This window comes from Xyrauchen texanus, chromosome 40 (assembly GCF_025860055.1).
Source record: "Xyrauchen texanus isolate HMW12.3.18 chromosome 40, RBS_HiC_50CHRs, whole genome shotgun sequence".
Lineage (NCBI taxonomy): Eukaryota > Metazoa > Chordata > Actinopteri > Cypriniformes > Catostomidae > Xyrauchen > Xyrauchen texanus.
In genome coordinates, this window is record NC_068315.1 from 533,632 (window position 1) to 550,352 (window position 16,721).

The 16,721-nt window shown below is 35.6% G+C and overlaps 1 protein-coding gene across 2 annotated transcripts in view; it reads left to right on the forward strand.

Moving 5' to 3' along the window:
• The window catches only part of rgs7b (regulator of G protein signaling 7b), an 81,995-nt gene that overhangs the window by 22,850 nt on the left and 42,424 nt on the right, over positions 1–16,721 (forward strand). For both annotated transcript variants that reach the window (XM_052112857.1, XM_052112856.1), the window contains exon 3: positions 10,063–10,159. In XM_052112857.1, coding sequence (XP_051968817.1) covers positions 10,063–10,159 — 97 coding nt within the window. The remainder of the gene's footprint in view (positions 1–10,062; positions 10,160–16,721) is intronic.

The window sequence follows — 16,721 nt, forward strand, 5'->3', positions numbered from 1 at the left end:
AAATCAACCAGCGGTGTAGAGTTTTAACGATATTCCCAACAATCAACCATCAGTGTGGTTTTACCGATAACCGATATTCCCAAAAATCTACCATCAGTGTAGGTTTTACCGATAGCCGATATTCCCAAAAACAGCTATCAGTGTAGAGTTTTACCGATAATCGATATTCCCAAAAATCAACCATCAGTGTAGGTTTTACCGATAATCGATATTCCCAAAAATCAACCATCAGTGTAGAGTTTTACCGATAATCGATATTCCCAAAAACCAACCAACAGTGTAGAGTTTTACCGATAACCGATATTCCCAAAAACCAACCAACAGTGTAGAGTTTTACCGATAACCGATATTCCCAAAAACCAACCAACAGTGTAGAGTTTTACCGATAACCGATATTCCCAAAAATCAACTATCGGTGTAAGGTTTTACCGATAACCGATATTCCCAAAAATCAACTATCGGTGTAGGGTTTTACCGATAACCGATATTCCCAAAAATCAACTATCAGTGTAGGGTTTTACAGATAACCGATATTCCCAAAAATCAACTATCGGTGTAGAGTTTAACTGATATTCCCAAAAATCAACTATCAGTGTAGAGTTTAACTGATATTCCCAAAAATCAACTATCAGTGTAGAGTTTAACTGATATTCCCAAAAATCACCTATCGGCACAGATGAATCGGTAAAACCTATATCTCAGTTGACTTCTAATACATTCATATTTAGCAGTCTACATAAGGACATGCAGTAACATATGTTGTAAAAAAGCCCAAAGGCAGTATCTATCCCATGTTTTCGATTGCCCAGCCAGATGTGGACTTTGTTTTCTCTGAATCGGAGTATAGTTAAGCCAAACCAATCTGTTAACATTCGCCTCGCATTGCTCGCACGAGTTTGACCGCTGGATTAAATTTTATTCCCCCTTCTCATCCGAAAAAGGACAGGAGGGTTCTACGACAACTCATCTTTCCGGCATCAACAATGGATTACAACGATTGCTGCTCCGTATCTGTCGTGGAAGTCTCAGTTACGTTGACGTTGTGTCATACAACGGGTGCGCACACACACCGCTACAACCATTCGTCCATTTTTCCAGATTTCTTCTGCTACTACGTCAGTGACACCCGGACACTCTCAATGCTGATAGTCTTTCACGACAACGCGTCTATGGAGGACAAAACATGCAAAAATAATAAATAAATACATAAATAAATAAATGTAATAATAAGAAAATAAATAAAGGAATAAATGTCTTGATAAAACAAATATAATTAGTTTTTAAAGAAAGTTATTCCTGAATGTATTTTTGTATGACTTTTTTTTCCTTTATTTATTATTTTCTCTTTTTATTTTTATTCTTTCATTTGTTTTTGTTTTTTTTATTATTTATTTATGCATTCATTTATTTTTATATTTATTTATTCCCACATGTATTTATTTCTATATTTAAATATTCCCACATTTATTTATTTTTGTATTTATTCTTACATTTCTGTCTCTTGTATGATAATGATGTGGGCGTGTCCTGCTCACCATTGGTTTATTGTATGATAATGATGTGGGCGCGTCCTGCTCACCATTGGTTTATTGTATGATAATGATGTGGGCGCGTCCTGCTCACCATTGGTTTATTGTATGATAATGATGTGGGCACGTACTGGTCGCCATTGGTTTATTGTATGATAATGATGTGGGCGCGTACTGGTCGCCATTGGTTTATTGTATGATAATGATGTGGGCGCGTCCTGCTCGCCATTGGTTTATTGTATGATAATGATGTGGGCGCGTCCTGCTCGCCATTGGTTTATTGTATGATAATGATGTGGGCGCGTCCTGCTCTCCATTGGTTTATTGTATGATAATGATGTGGACGTGTCCTGCTCGCCATTGGTTTATTGTATGATAATGATGTGGGCGCGTCCTGCTCGCCATTGGTTTATTGTATGATAATGATGTGGGCGCGTCCTGCTCACCATTGGTTTATTGTATGATAATGATGTGGGCGCGTCCTGCTCACCATTGGTTTATTGTATGATAATGATGTGGGCGCGTCCTGCTCGCCATTGGTTTATTGTATGATAATGATGTGGGCGCGTCCTGCTCGCCATTGGTTTATTGTATGATAATGATGTGGGTGCGTACTGGTCGCCATTGGTTTATTGTATGATAATGATGTGGGCGCGTCCTGCTCACCATTGGTTTATTGTATGATAATGATGTGGGCGGGTCCTGCTCACCATTGGTTTATTGTATGATAATGATGTGGGCGTGTACTGGTCACCATTGGTTTATTGTATGATAATGATGTGGGCAGGTCCTGCTCACCATTGGTTTATTGTATGATAATGATGTGGGCGTGTCCTGCTCACCATTGGTTTATTGTATGATAATGATGTGGGCGTGTCCTGCTCACCATTGGTTTATTGTATGATAATGATGTGGGCGTGTCCTGCTCACCATTGGTTTATTGTATGATAATGATGTGGGCGTGTCCTGCTCACCATTGGTTTATTGTATGATAATGATGTGGGCGTGTCCTGCTCACCATTGGTTTATTGTATGATAATGATGTGGGCGTGTCCTGCTCACCATTGGTTTATTGTAGATTGAAGCGTGTGCTCGATTACTCTTGACTTGTTTTGATGTGACGTTAGGCCATATTGTGTAAACTATAGCTATTTGTGGAGCTAAAAACATAAGAGCTTAAGTCAATCCAAGATTTATTAATTATACTACAATCACAAAATAAATGTGGAGCTGTTTCTTCAACAAAACCACTAAATGAGCAAGTTTCATAAATGATATGATTTAACCTTGTCCTTTTCTTTTTTTTCTGTGTATATAACTTCATATTTTGACGTCTGCAAATCCATAATATTGTTTACTGTTGTTATGATTGTTCATTATAAAAGATACAACCATGCTTCATTTCCCTGATCGTTTATGCATACATCTGCAATAAAATAAAAAATAAAAACTATAGCTGACTCTTCACATGTATCTAGAGAGTTGCGACACTTGCGAAGGACCACGCATCAAATAACTGTTTCATTTAGAGTTGAGGTGCTGATTGATGTTTTAGGAGAGCTGTATGCTGGTATAAATGTGGAAGCACATCCTGGATTGTTAAACTCTCTGCAAAACATTTCCCTGCACATTCAAAATCTGTGCGAGTCAGCGGGTGCTGAGGTGGGACGTCCATCTGCTCCCGATAAGTACTATTGAGCTCTGATGCATCCAATGATGCACTGGAGCTCCGCAAGGACCGCCTCCCTCATTTACATGTTGTACACAGAAAAGTAAAAATAAATATATGTATAAATAAATAAATATATATGGGAATAAATATATCTGGGAATAAATAAAAATAAAAAATTAATTAACACATAAATAAAAAAATATGCAAAATAAATGAATAAATAATTAAAAGTTAAAAAGAATAAAAATAAAGTTAAAAATAAATATAGAAAATAATAAAGGAATAAAGTCATACAGTAATAAATTCAGGAATAAATTTAATTAAAAACTCATTATATTTGTTTTATCAAGACATTTATTCCTTTATTTATTTTTTTATTATTACATTTATTCATGAATTATTTATGCAGGTTTGGGCCTCCATACACCTCATGCACATTTTTTGCTCGAGTTGAAAAATGTAAACTTGCGCGAATGAAGCGAATTCACGTATTCACTTTGCGGCATTCGCTTCATTTGCGCCGCCCGCCGTGAATTTGCGTCTATTCGCGTCTTTGTATTGACATTGTATGTAATCGCGTCGCGCGTTGTATGTGAACACACCATAAGAGAGATTCATAACTCAATTTGAACATAATATTTAATGACTGCTTTACATTTGCAAGGCAGCAAAGACTTTATTGGCTTTTGATAAAGATTAACAATAAAACTCCCAGTTTACAAGGTGTAGATTTAAATTTGTCCTGCCTGTTTAAAACGTTGAGGAACTAATCACTCCTGAATATCACTCGGAAACCAAGTGAACTGTCTCTTTACATGTCAGACAGACGGTCTCTTTCTGTGGGAGGTGGGCAGTTCTTGGCTAAACGGTATCTCGTGCTCCGTGTGAACGGTGGGTGCTCACTTTGGGATTTTGTCTGGAACTGCCCGGGAAGCCCAGCAGGGCTGGGAATTGATTTTAGAGGGTAACATTTCTCCCAATCGCTTTGATGAGCGCTTAATCAATACACTCAGCTGTCGGAATAATACATCAAAGAAGGGATATTTTTATTGCCACTCCAGCAGGAAGACCGGCACAAGCAGCCAATTATACGCTGAATTATGAGACTAATATTATGAGATGGAGCAGATACATGTTGTCTTAGTGCTGATGAAAGCAGCAACCGGTGTGGCCATTACTCCTCAAAGAGGCACGAGCGCCTGCTGAGCTACAGTCGAGCATGTAACCCGTGTTGAACTGTGAATGGCATGAATGAATCGGATCAGTGCGGTCTATAATCCCTGGACTTCTCTATCTGCTAGCATTCCCATTCATCTCATTGGCTAGCTGCATGCTTTGTGGACCTATCCATTCTAAAGCATTGATTCTAAACTCCTCCTTTCAGAGAGCATACTCTGCTCTGATTGGTCCATTCTAAAGCATTGATTCTAAACTCCTCCTTTCAGAGAGCCTACTCTGCTCTGATTGGTCCGTTCTAAAGCATTGATTCTAAACTCCTCCTTTCAGAGAGCATACTCTGCTCTGATTGGTCCGTTCTAAAGCATTGATTTTACTCCTCCTTTCAGAGAGCATACTCTGCTCTGATTGGTCCGTTCTAAAGCGTTCATTCTAAACTCCTCCTTTCAGAGAGCCTACTCTGCTCTGATTGGTCCATTCTAAAGCGTTCATTCTAAACTCCTCCTTTCAGAGAGTCTACTATATGTGTGTGTGTGTTTGTGTATATGTGTGTTTGTGTGTCTGTATATGTGTGTGTATATGTGTGTGTCTGTGTGTGTTTGTGTATATGTGTGTTTGTGTGTCTGTATATGTGTGTGTATATGTGTGTGTGTGTGTGTTTGTGTATATGTGTGTTTGTGTGTCTGTATATGTGTGTGTATATGTGTGTGTCTGTGTGTTTGTACCGGCCCAATTTGGTTACCCCATGTGACTCTACCCTCCCTAGCAACCAGGCCAATTTAGTTACCCCATGTGACTCTACCCTCCCTAGCAACCAGGCCAATTTGGTTACCCCATGTGACTCTACCCTCCCTAGCAACCGGGACAATTTGGTTGCTAAGGAGACTTGACTGGAGTCAGATCTTCCTCATCTTAAGTTCCATGTACATGTTGTCCCGCTCTGTATTTTCATTGTTGTTCACAACACTTGCTAGTCAGATATCGGTTGTGTTGTAGTATTTGCAGTATCATGATGTTTGTCGGGTCTCGTGGATCCTGATGTTGGGGTTAATAGTGTCCATCACACAGAGTGTCCTGTGATGGCTCAGCTGTACTCCAGCAGCTCTGATGAAATAGTTGTATGCTAATGGCGGTCTTAGAATGATAATTACAGCTGTGAACTGTTAACGTGCTCTTCTGTTTATCCATTATATCCATATAAGTAAGAGCAGGTTGCACTGATTGGATACAGCAGTTCACGGGGTGATCGCTGTTGTGTAGGTGTGTGTATTATGTGTGCCATTTATCTTATTTATGCACACATTATTCTGGAATGTCTTGCCCTTCCTGCCTACATAGGCATTATATAAAAGTATAAAGTATAAAATACACCATGGCATGGTTGAACTCTTGAATCTGTCAGAAGTTTCAAGGTGTTGTTTATGTTTCTGTAAATGAACGGCTAGGACGTATTTCTAGGTTTCTCCGCATCACTGTGCCAAATTATCAGAACTTCAAAGAACCGTACTGAAAATCATTTCAACTGGAATCATCAGTAAATTGACCTTATTTATTTATTTATTTTATAAACACACATAAAATAACTCTGCGCCGGTGTTGATAGTCTCCACGCCGGTGATGAGAGTCTCCGCGCCGGTGATGAGAGTCTCCGCTCCGGCGATGAGCATCTCCGCTCCGGTGATGAGAGCCTCCGCGGCGGTGAAGAGCGTCTCCGCGCCAGTGATGAACGTCTCCGCGCCGGTGATGAGCGTCTCCGCTCCGGTGTTGAGCCGTCTCCCCTCCGTTGATGAGCGTCTCCGCGCCGGTGATGAGCGTCTCCGCTCCGGTGATGAGCGTCTCCGCGCCGGTGTTGAGCCGTCTCCGCTCCGGTGATGAGCGTCTCCCCTCCGGTGATGAGCGTCTCCGCGCTGGTGATGAGAGTCTCCACGCCGGTGATGAGCGTCTCCCCTCCGGTGTTGAGAGTCTCCGCACCGGTGATGAGCATCTCCCCTCCGGTGTTGAGAGTCTCCGCACCGGTGATGAGCGTCTCCCCTCCGGTGTTGAGAGTCTCCGCATCGGTGATGAGCGTCTCCCCTCCGGTGTTGAGAGTCTCCGCGCCGGTGGTGAGGCGTCTCCGCGCCGGTGTTGAGGCGTCTCCGCGCCGGTGTTGAGGCGTCTCCGCGCCGGTGTTGAGGCGTTGAGGTGCCGGTGTTGAGCGTCTCCACTCCGGTGATGAGCTTCTCCACTCTGGTGATGAGCGTCTCCGTGCCGGTGGTGAGCTTCTCTTTACCGTTATGCGGTAAAGACCTGGAACTACTTCATCGCCATGCAGTTACTGCAAAATAATTGCACACCTTAGAACGTCTTTCAACCAATCAGAGTCAAGCATTCAACAGACCCGTGGTGTAAAAAGTCACAATCAGATGTTCTAGTTTTTAAAATGTATAAAACGCTCAGTTGTTGTAAGAGTTACCTTAAACAGGAAACTACGGTGTAACGTAGAACACGGCACGTAAAAGTCTGTTTGCGAAAATTTATTTATAATAATGTTCATTCTATGACACTAGGCTGGTAATGAGTTATGACTGAAGTTGTGTGTTCATCATAAATAGCAGATTTTCACTTTGTGTTAAATGAATATAGGACTTTGCTGTGGATATAGATACTTGACATTGCGAACAACGGCAGAGGGGCAGATTTTCAGTAAGTAAATTACATTTCAGTCTGTCCCTCATCCAAATATGACTTTAATATGACATGTCACTTTAAGAAGTCTTGGAATGTAACTCCGTAGTCGAAAGCATTCGTGATATAATGCACATAATTTAGAGTTCAGAGCCAAAGAATGCGTCTGGCCAGATCCTGGTGTTCCCTAAACTGCTTTTCCATCTTTCTCCTGATGCTGTTTCTGAAATCTGAGAGATGAAGTGATCCTCTGGGCTTCAAAACTCTGTGATGTAGCAGTGCAGACATATCTCTGTGTGTTCCACTGGTAGAGATGATCTCGAATGACACGTGAAGACAGATGACCTCACAGAGTCTCAACCAGCATAAACTCTGGCGGGTTTGCATGAAATAGTTGATATAGACCACCATGAAAAAACTAATTTAAATAGCACTGATAAAATTTGCAGAAAATATGTGAAGATTACTAGTGAAAGATATACAAAAATAATGAGGAAAGCCAAAATATGATATACCGAGTAATCATTATTTTGTAGTGGAGGGACAATTTTAGCCTGTGATGTTTAGAGCAAAACTACAGGTCTAAAAAATAACTTTATAAAAGTGTGAGCCATTTTCAATGCTAGGAAACCAATTGATGGTCACAGGGTATGAAGCTCGTTTTTATCGACCGACAAAAACTACAGGTCTAAAAAATAACCTTATAAAAGTGTGAGCATCATGATTTTATTTTTACACATAGATCGGTAGATCTATTACTAAACTCAATTAATTTCAGCAGTTCTTGTTGCATTATACGCCAATGGTGCGAGTCCAAAAATGAGAAAAATGCACAAAAAAAATTGTTTTTCCAAAGTTGGAGTGAGTATAACTCTAGAAGTGTTTAAGATATCTTAAAATCCTTTTATTTTCTGGTTCAGAACAAAGTTTTCTTTTTGTATCTTTGTATTTAAGGCTCTATATTGTTAAATCCCAGAGATATGAGGCTCTCAATGTGGCTCCATCTGAAAATTCGTACATTTGACCCATTTTCAATGCTAGGAAACCAATTGATGGTCACAGGGTATGAAGCTCATTTTTATCATCCAACAAAAACAAAGGTCTGAAATACAAGTAATGTTGAAACTAGAAATGCACCTTCATCTATTTAAATGAAAACCGTAATGTAAAGATGTCGATTTTATATAAATGTTTAAGAAGCGACACACTCTTGAGTAAGTGCAGTTCCTTTCTGTGGGGGATTCTGTGTCCGGTGTCCCGTTAGCGTCCTATTTATCTGCCCGTCAGCCTCATTCTTAATTATACCGCTAAGATTAGAGTGAATTAGCACAAACGGCCTCCAGGGAGACACAGAACGGCCTCTCACATGGGAAATTATGCATTTTTGAACTTTAATAATAGAAAGCGAGAGCTTTGTGTGGACTGTAGTAAAGTCAAGGTTGTATCATCTAGTGTTGAGCAGTTTTTCAGCCGTTCTAGTTTTTAAAGAAACAGCGCCGTTCATCTTCTCTGATGGTGACTGTATCTCTGGGGGTCACCAGGTCACTGTATTGTAAATAATATTTTTTGTAGAATACTATTAAAACACTATATAACATTTATTTCATTAATACAATTATATTTATTGTCTTGTTTAACAAAATATAAACTTTCACCATTAACTGTATGATAAATCATACCATTAACTTCTAAAATAATCATTTTTACCATATTTTACAGTAAAATTACACATACCATCTACATTTTACCGTTAATTATAAAGATAAATCATAATATTGTACTTTTAACATATTAAAAATTTAACTTTGTATTTACTTTTTTACCATATTTTTCAGTAAAATTATATGTACTGTCTTGTTAAACAACCACATTTCACCATTAATTATAAAGGTCAATCAGAATATTTTACTTTTAACATGAAGTAAATGTTATATAGTATTTTAATAGTATAATATTTTATAGTAAAATAAATGTACCATCTTTTTTAATTATAAAGGTCAATCAGAATATTTTACTGTTTAATATTGTTCAATATTGAAGTAAATATTAGTAAAATACTATATAACATTTACTTCATGTTAAAAGTAAAATTATATTTATTGTCTTGTTAAACAAAATATAAACTTTCACCATTAACTGTATGTTAAATCATACTTTTAACTTCCAAAAAATTTTTTTTTACAATATTTTACAGTAAAATTATATGTACCATCTTTTTTAATTATAAAGATAAATCATAATTTTTACTTTTAACATATTAAAAAGTACATTTTTTATTTACTTTTACAAAAATATTTTTTTTTTACAATATTTTACAGTAAAATTACACATACCGTTTTGTTAAACAACCACATTTCACCATTAATTATAAAGATAAATCATAATATTTTACTGTTAAAAATTGTTCATTTATTTATTGAAGTAAATATTATTAAAATACTATATAACATTTACTTCATGTTAAAAGTAAAATTATATTTATTGTCTTGTTAAACATCCACATTTTCACCATTAATTATAAAGACTCGTAAACACACACTGATCAGTACACAGTCTGATTCCCGAACAAATGACTCTAACGAATCTAAAGGAACTCTCATAAGAGTCATTTGTTTGGGAATCAGACTACACTGATCAGTGTGTGTTTCACGCTGTAGATTCAAGAGAAGCGGCTTTTACATTGTTTCTGGATCAGTTCTTTTCCATCACAAATTCTCATTCATGCAAAAAATATAATTATCAGTATTATAATGCATCCGAGTGTTTTACGTAATTAGATCAACTTTAGTCAAATCTGTAAAATAAATGACTGTAATACAATGAGATTTGTTGTGCTGGTATATCCGTGCTGTAAGACATTAAGTGTGAGTTCAACCGTGTGTTTAATCAGAAATTAAGCTGTAATTACACAGAATAGAAGCCAATTATGAAGCATGTAATTACTCTGATTGTTACAGACGTAACTCACTCTCTCTCTCTCTCTCTCTCTGTCTCTCTCTCTCTCTCTCTCTCTCCCTCCAGATGGAAGACATCATCGCCCGCATGCAGGATGAAAAGAACGGGATTCCCATCCGGACCGTCAAGAGTTTTTTGTCAAAGATTCCGAGTGTGTTTTCCGGTGAGTTCAGAGACTTTAGTTCTGGAATCACGTGTAACAGTGTAACGTTACATAAAGTCCTCTTGCACTGTGAAGCTACACGCAACGAATCAAACACGGGTGTCTAGAGATGCGTTTTAATTTTTAAATTGACACGTGTCTGAAAAGGTGGCAGTCACTCTGTGCAACAAACAAATGTATATATATGTATATAAAATGTATATAAAATAAAAAAAAATATTTTATTTTAATATTTATATTTTATAAAAATATTTATATTTTAATATTTTAAAAAATATAAAATGTATATAAAAAACACATATATATATATATATATATATATATATATATATATTAATGTATTTATTTTGAATATCCATGTGTGTGTGTGTATATATATATATATATATATATATATATATATATATAATAAATGTAAAATATTTTAAAAAATACATTAAAAATATATATATATATGTGTGTATATATATATATATATATTTTAGTGAATTAACATTTCCATACACATTTTTAGTGAATTTGTCAATCAGAGATTTATTATGAGGGCTTGTTTAAGGACCGTCTGTGACATGCTTGTGTAGCGTCTCGGGTGTGTCATAAACATTATTAGTTCACTGTGTCAAGTTAAATATAGTTTAACACTTATAAAACATCTTGAGATCTCTTAGTTCAGATTTGAGCTCCATCAAGTGTTTTGAATGTAACACATGTTTGTGTCGCGTCTCGGGTGTGTTGCGTCATAAACATACAATGTTTAGGTCACTGTGTCGAGTTAAATATAGTTTAATACTCAATCTTTAAACACATCTTGAGATCTCTTAGTTCAGATTTGCACTCCATCAAGTGTTTGAACACAAGAATGTAACTCATGTTTGTGTTGTTCTGCTGAAGTGTTTCTTCACTGTATAAACTGTGTGTTGCTCATACAGCTGAAGTTTCACTTACTGCCCCCTGGAGTAAACAGGTGGTACTACAAGCATTTCTCAGGAATCTTCCTTATTACAGTCCGGGGGCATTGTGATAAATTGCGTACATTTAAAAAAAAAATCGGCAGCCCTAATATATATATATATATATATATATATATATATATATATATATATATATATATATATATATATAAAAAATAAATACATGAAAAAAAATACATGTATATAAAAATAAAAAAACATAAAAAAATATATATGTGTATATGTATGTATGTATATAAATATATATTTTGTTTGTTTGTTTTTTATTTATGTATTTATTTTTTATATCCATGTGTGTGTGTATATATATATATATATATATATGTATATATATAAAAATAAATACCTAAAAAAATTATATATATACACACACATGGAAATAAATACAAAAATATATAAAAAAGATATATATATATATTAATGTATTTTTTTATATCCATGTGTGTATTATATATAAAAAATACATTACAAAAAAAAATACATACATATATATAAAATAAAAATAAATAAATAAATAAATATATATGTGTATATGTATGTATGTATGTATATAAATATATTTTTTTTTGTTTGTTTGTTTTTTTGTTTATGTATTTATTTTTATATCCATGTATATATATATATTTAAAAATAAATACCTAAAAAATATATATATATATATATATATATATATACACTCACCTAAAGGATTATTAGGAACACATACTAATACTGTGTTTGACCCCTTTCGCCTTCAGAACTGCCTTAATTCTACGTGGCATTGATTCAACAAGGTGCTGAAAGCATTCTTTAGAAATGTTGGCCCATATTGATAGGATAGCATCTTGCAGTTGATGGAGATTTGTGGGATGCACATCCAGGGCACGAAGCTCCTGTTCCACCACATCCCAAAGATGCTCTATTGGGTTGAGATCTGGTGACTGTGGGGGCCATTTTAGTACAGTGAACTCATTGTCATGTTCAAGAAACCAATTTGAAATGATTCGAGCTTTGTGACATGGTGCATTATCCTGCTGGAAGTAGCCATCAGAGGATGGGTACATGGTGGCCATAAAGGGATGGACATGGTCAGAAACAATGCTCAGGTAGGCCGTGGCATTTAAACGATGCCCAATTGGCACTAAGGGGCCTAAAGTGTGCCAAGAAAACATCCCCCACACCATTACACCACCACCACCAGCCTGCACAGTGGTAACAAGGCATGATGGATCCATGTTCTCATTCTGTTTACGCCAAATTCTGACTCTACCATCTGAATGTCTCAACAGAAATCGAGACTCATCAGACCAGGCAACATTTTTCCAGTCTTCAACTGTCAATTTTGGTGAGCTCTTGCAAATTGTAGCCTCTTTTTCCTATTTGTAGTGGAGATGAGTGGTACCCGGTGGGGTCTTCTGCTGTTGTAGCCCATCCGCCTCAAGGTTGTGCGTGTTGTGGCTTCACAAATGCTTTGCTGCATACCTCGGTTGTAACGAGTGGTTATTTCAGGCAAAGTTGCTCTTCTATCAGCTTGAATCAGTCGGCCCATTCTCCTCTGACCTCTAGCATCAACAAGGCATTTTCAGCCCACAGGACTGCCGCGATACTGGATGTTTTTCCCTTTTCACACCATTCTTTGTAAACCCTAGAAATGGTTGTGCGTGAAAATCCCAGTAACTGAGCAGATTGTGAAATACTCAGACCGGCCCGTCTGGCACCAACAACCATGCCATGCTCAAAATTGCTTAAATCACCTTTCTTTCCCATTCTGACATTCAGTTTGGAGTTCAGGAGATTGTCTTGACCAGGACCACACCCCTAAATGCATTGAAGCAACTGCCATGTGATTGGTTGATTAGATAATTGCATTAATGAGAAATTGAACAGGTGTTCCTAATAATCCTTTAGGTGAGTGTATATATACACACACACATGGAAATAAATAAAAATGTATATATAATTTTTTTTACCTGAAGTCGTGCTTGAAAACTGCCCCAAACCCAGAACTGAAATAAAAGTGCTAATTTCCATGATATATAATTATAGATATAATATTATAGCGCCCACAGGCTCATAAGAATCTCATCAGAATGAGTCTCGGATGCTTCATGAATAAATGAAACTCTCGGAGGCGTTCTGACAGTGACGGAAACCTTTTTATAGTTTGTTTGAGACGGTAGAGGCATACGGTTAGCCGCTGTTAGCAGAGACGTGCTGTGTTGTCTGCGGGGGGGAGAGACACCTGACGAGACTCAAACGCTAATGAAGAAAACCGTCTGACAGTCCAAACACAAACCCCAGAATCCCCCGAGCACAAACACTGAATCTAGCCATCAAACAATACTGCAGGCTTTGAAGAGAGAGGTCACCGCTGGACACGCTGAGAGAGAGACTGCATCAGACAGATCTTCAGACGACTGTTTGAAACAGAGCACACGCTTCATTCCCAAAGAGAGAACAATTGGAACTTCTGTCATTAGTTACTCACCCTCATGTCATTCCAAACCTCAAGTCAAAAACTCCCTCCTTTATATTCAACCGTATATAGTCCTGCCGCCATTATTTGAGCTAACCGCGATTATTGTGCACTTCAAATTCCAATATTTGCATAATGTAATGTAATATAATATAATATAATATAAATATAATATTTTTTAGATTTGTATAAAACATTTTTTTTCTATTTTATGATAAGAAATTATGACAGAAATATCTTAACATAATATAATAAATATTTATATCATATTTTTAATAAAAAATATATAAAATATGATTATTTACAAGTTTCAAAAGCAACAATGTAAATGTAAAATTGACCAAAACTTAAATTGACTATTTAGAAATATTTTGATATTGAAAAACTTTCATGCCATTCAAAAGTTTTTAAAGCCTTAAAATGAAATCATAAACCCCTATTTTATTATTTGATTTATACTTTTTGAGTTAAATATGTTAAAATTACTTCTTAAGGAGTATGAAGCACACATGCAGCTTAAGAAATATAACAATTTATAATCACGAAAGCCCTAAAACAGACAATAATCGCAATTACGTTTCGACAATTAATCGGCATAATCGTAAAAATGTTTTGTCAATTAAGCATCATAATCGCAATTAGGTTTTGACAATTAATTGTAATAATCACAATTTTTGACAATCATCATAATCGGAACTATGTTTTGAAAATTAATCGCATAATTGTAATTATTTTTTGACAACAAATCGTCATAATCGCAATTATATTTTGACAACGAATCGTCATAATCACAATAATATTTTGACAACGAATCGTCATAATCGCAACATTTTTGACAACTAATCGTCATAATCACAATTATATTTTGACAACGAATCGTCATAATCGCAACTATGTTTTGACAACGAATCGTCATAATCGCAACAATTTTTTGACAACGAATCGTCATAATCGCAACTATTTTTTGACAACGAATCGTCATAATCGCAACTATTTTTTGACAACGAATCGGCATAATCACAATTATATTTTGACAACGAATCGTCATAATCGCAACTATGTTTTGACAACGAATCGTCATAATCGCAATTATATTTTGACAACGAATCGTCATAATCGCAACTATGTTTTGACAACGAATCGTCATAATCGCAACAATTTTTTGACAACGAATCGTCATAATCGCAACTATTTTTTGACAACGAATCGTCATAATCGCAACTATTTTTTGACAACGAATCGGCATAATCACAATTATATTTTGACAACGAATCGTCATAATCGCAACTATGTTTTGACAACGAATCGTCATAATCACAATTATATTTTGACAACGAATCGTCATAATCGCAACTATGTTTTGACAACGAATCGTCATAATCGCAACAATTTTTTGACAACGAATCGTCATAATCGCAACTATTTTTTGACAACGAATCGTCATAATCGCAACTATTTTTTGACAACGAATCGGCATAATCACAATTATATTTTGACAACGAATCGTCATAATCACAACTATTTTTTGACAACGAATCGTCATAATCACAATTATATTTTGACAACGAATCGTCATAATCGCAACTATTTTTTGACAACGATCATCATAATCGCAACAATTTTTTGACAATCGTCATAATCACAATCATGTTTGCAATCTATAATCACAATCATGTTTGACAAATCGCAATTATGTTTGGACAACTAATCGTCATAATTGCAACTATGTTTTGACAACTGAATCAGATCATAATCGCAACTATATTTTGACAATCGTCATAATCGTATTTTTGACAACGATGTCATAATCACAATTATATTTTGACAGCGAATCGTCCATAATCGCAACTATTTTTGACAACTAATCGTCATAATCCCAACTATTTTTGACAGCAATCGTCATAATTGCAACTATGTTTTGACAACGAATCGTCATAATCACAATTATATTTTGACAACGAATCGTCATAATCGCAACAATTTTTTGACAACGAATCGTCATAATCACAATTATATTTTGGCAATTAATCGTAATAATCACAATTATGTTTTGACAACGATAATCGCAATCATGTTCGAACAACGAATCGTCATAATTGCGACTATTTTTTGACAACGAATCGTCATAATCACAATTATATTTTGGCAATTAATCGTAATAATCACAACTATGTTTTGACAACGAATCGTCATAATCGCGACTATGTTTTGACAACAAATTGTCATAATCGCAACTATGTTTTGACAACGAATCGTCATAATCGCAACAATTTTTTGACAACGAATCGTCATAATCGCAACTATTTTTTGACAACGAATCGTCACAATCACAATTATATTTTGACAACGAATCGTCATAATCGCAATTATATTTTGACAACGAATCGTCATAATCACAATTATTTTTTGACAACGAATCGTCATAATCACAATTATATTTTGACAACGAATCGTCATAATCGCAACAATTTTTTGACAACGAATCGTCATAATCGCAACTATTTTTTGACAACGAATCGTCATAATCACAATTATATTTTGACAACGAATCGTCATAATCGCAATTATATTTTGACAACGAATCGTCATAATCGCAACTATTTTTTGACGACAACGAATCGTCATAATCACAATCATGTTTTGGCAATTAATCGTAATAATCACAATTATGTTTTGACAACGATAATCGCAATTATGTTTGGACAACGAATCGTCATAATTGCAAGTATGTTTTGGCATGAATTGTAGTAATCTCAACTATGTTTTGACAATGAATCGTCGTAATTGCAATTATGTTTTGAAAATTAATCATCATAATCGCAACTATGTTTTGAAAATTAATCGACATAATTGTAATTATTTTTTGACAACTAACCGTAATAATCACAATTATGTTTCGACAACGAATCGTCATAATCGCAACTATTTTTTGACAACGAATCGTCATAATCACAATTATATTTTGGCAATTAATCGTAATAATCACAATTATGTTTTGACAACAATAATCGCAATCATGTTCGAACAACGAATCGTCATAACCGCGACTATGTTTTGACAACGAATTGTCATAATCGCAACTATGTTTTGACAACGAATCGTCATAATCGCAACAATTTTTTGACAACGAATCGTC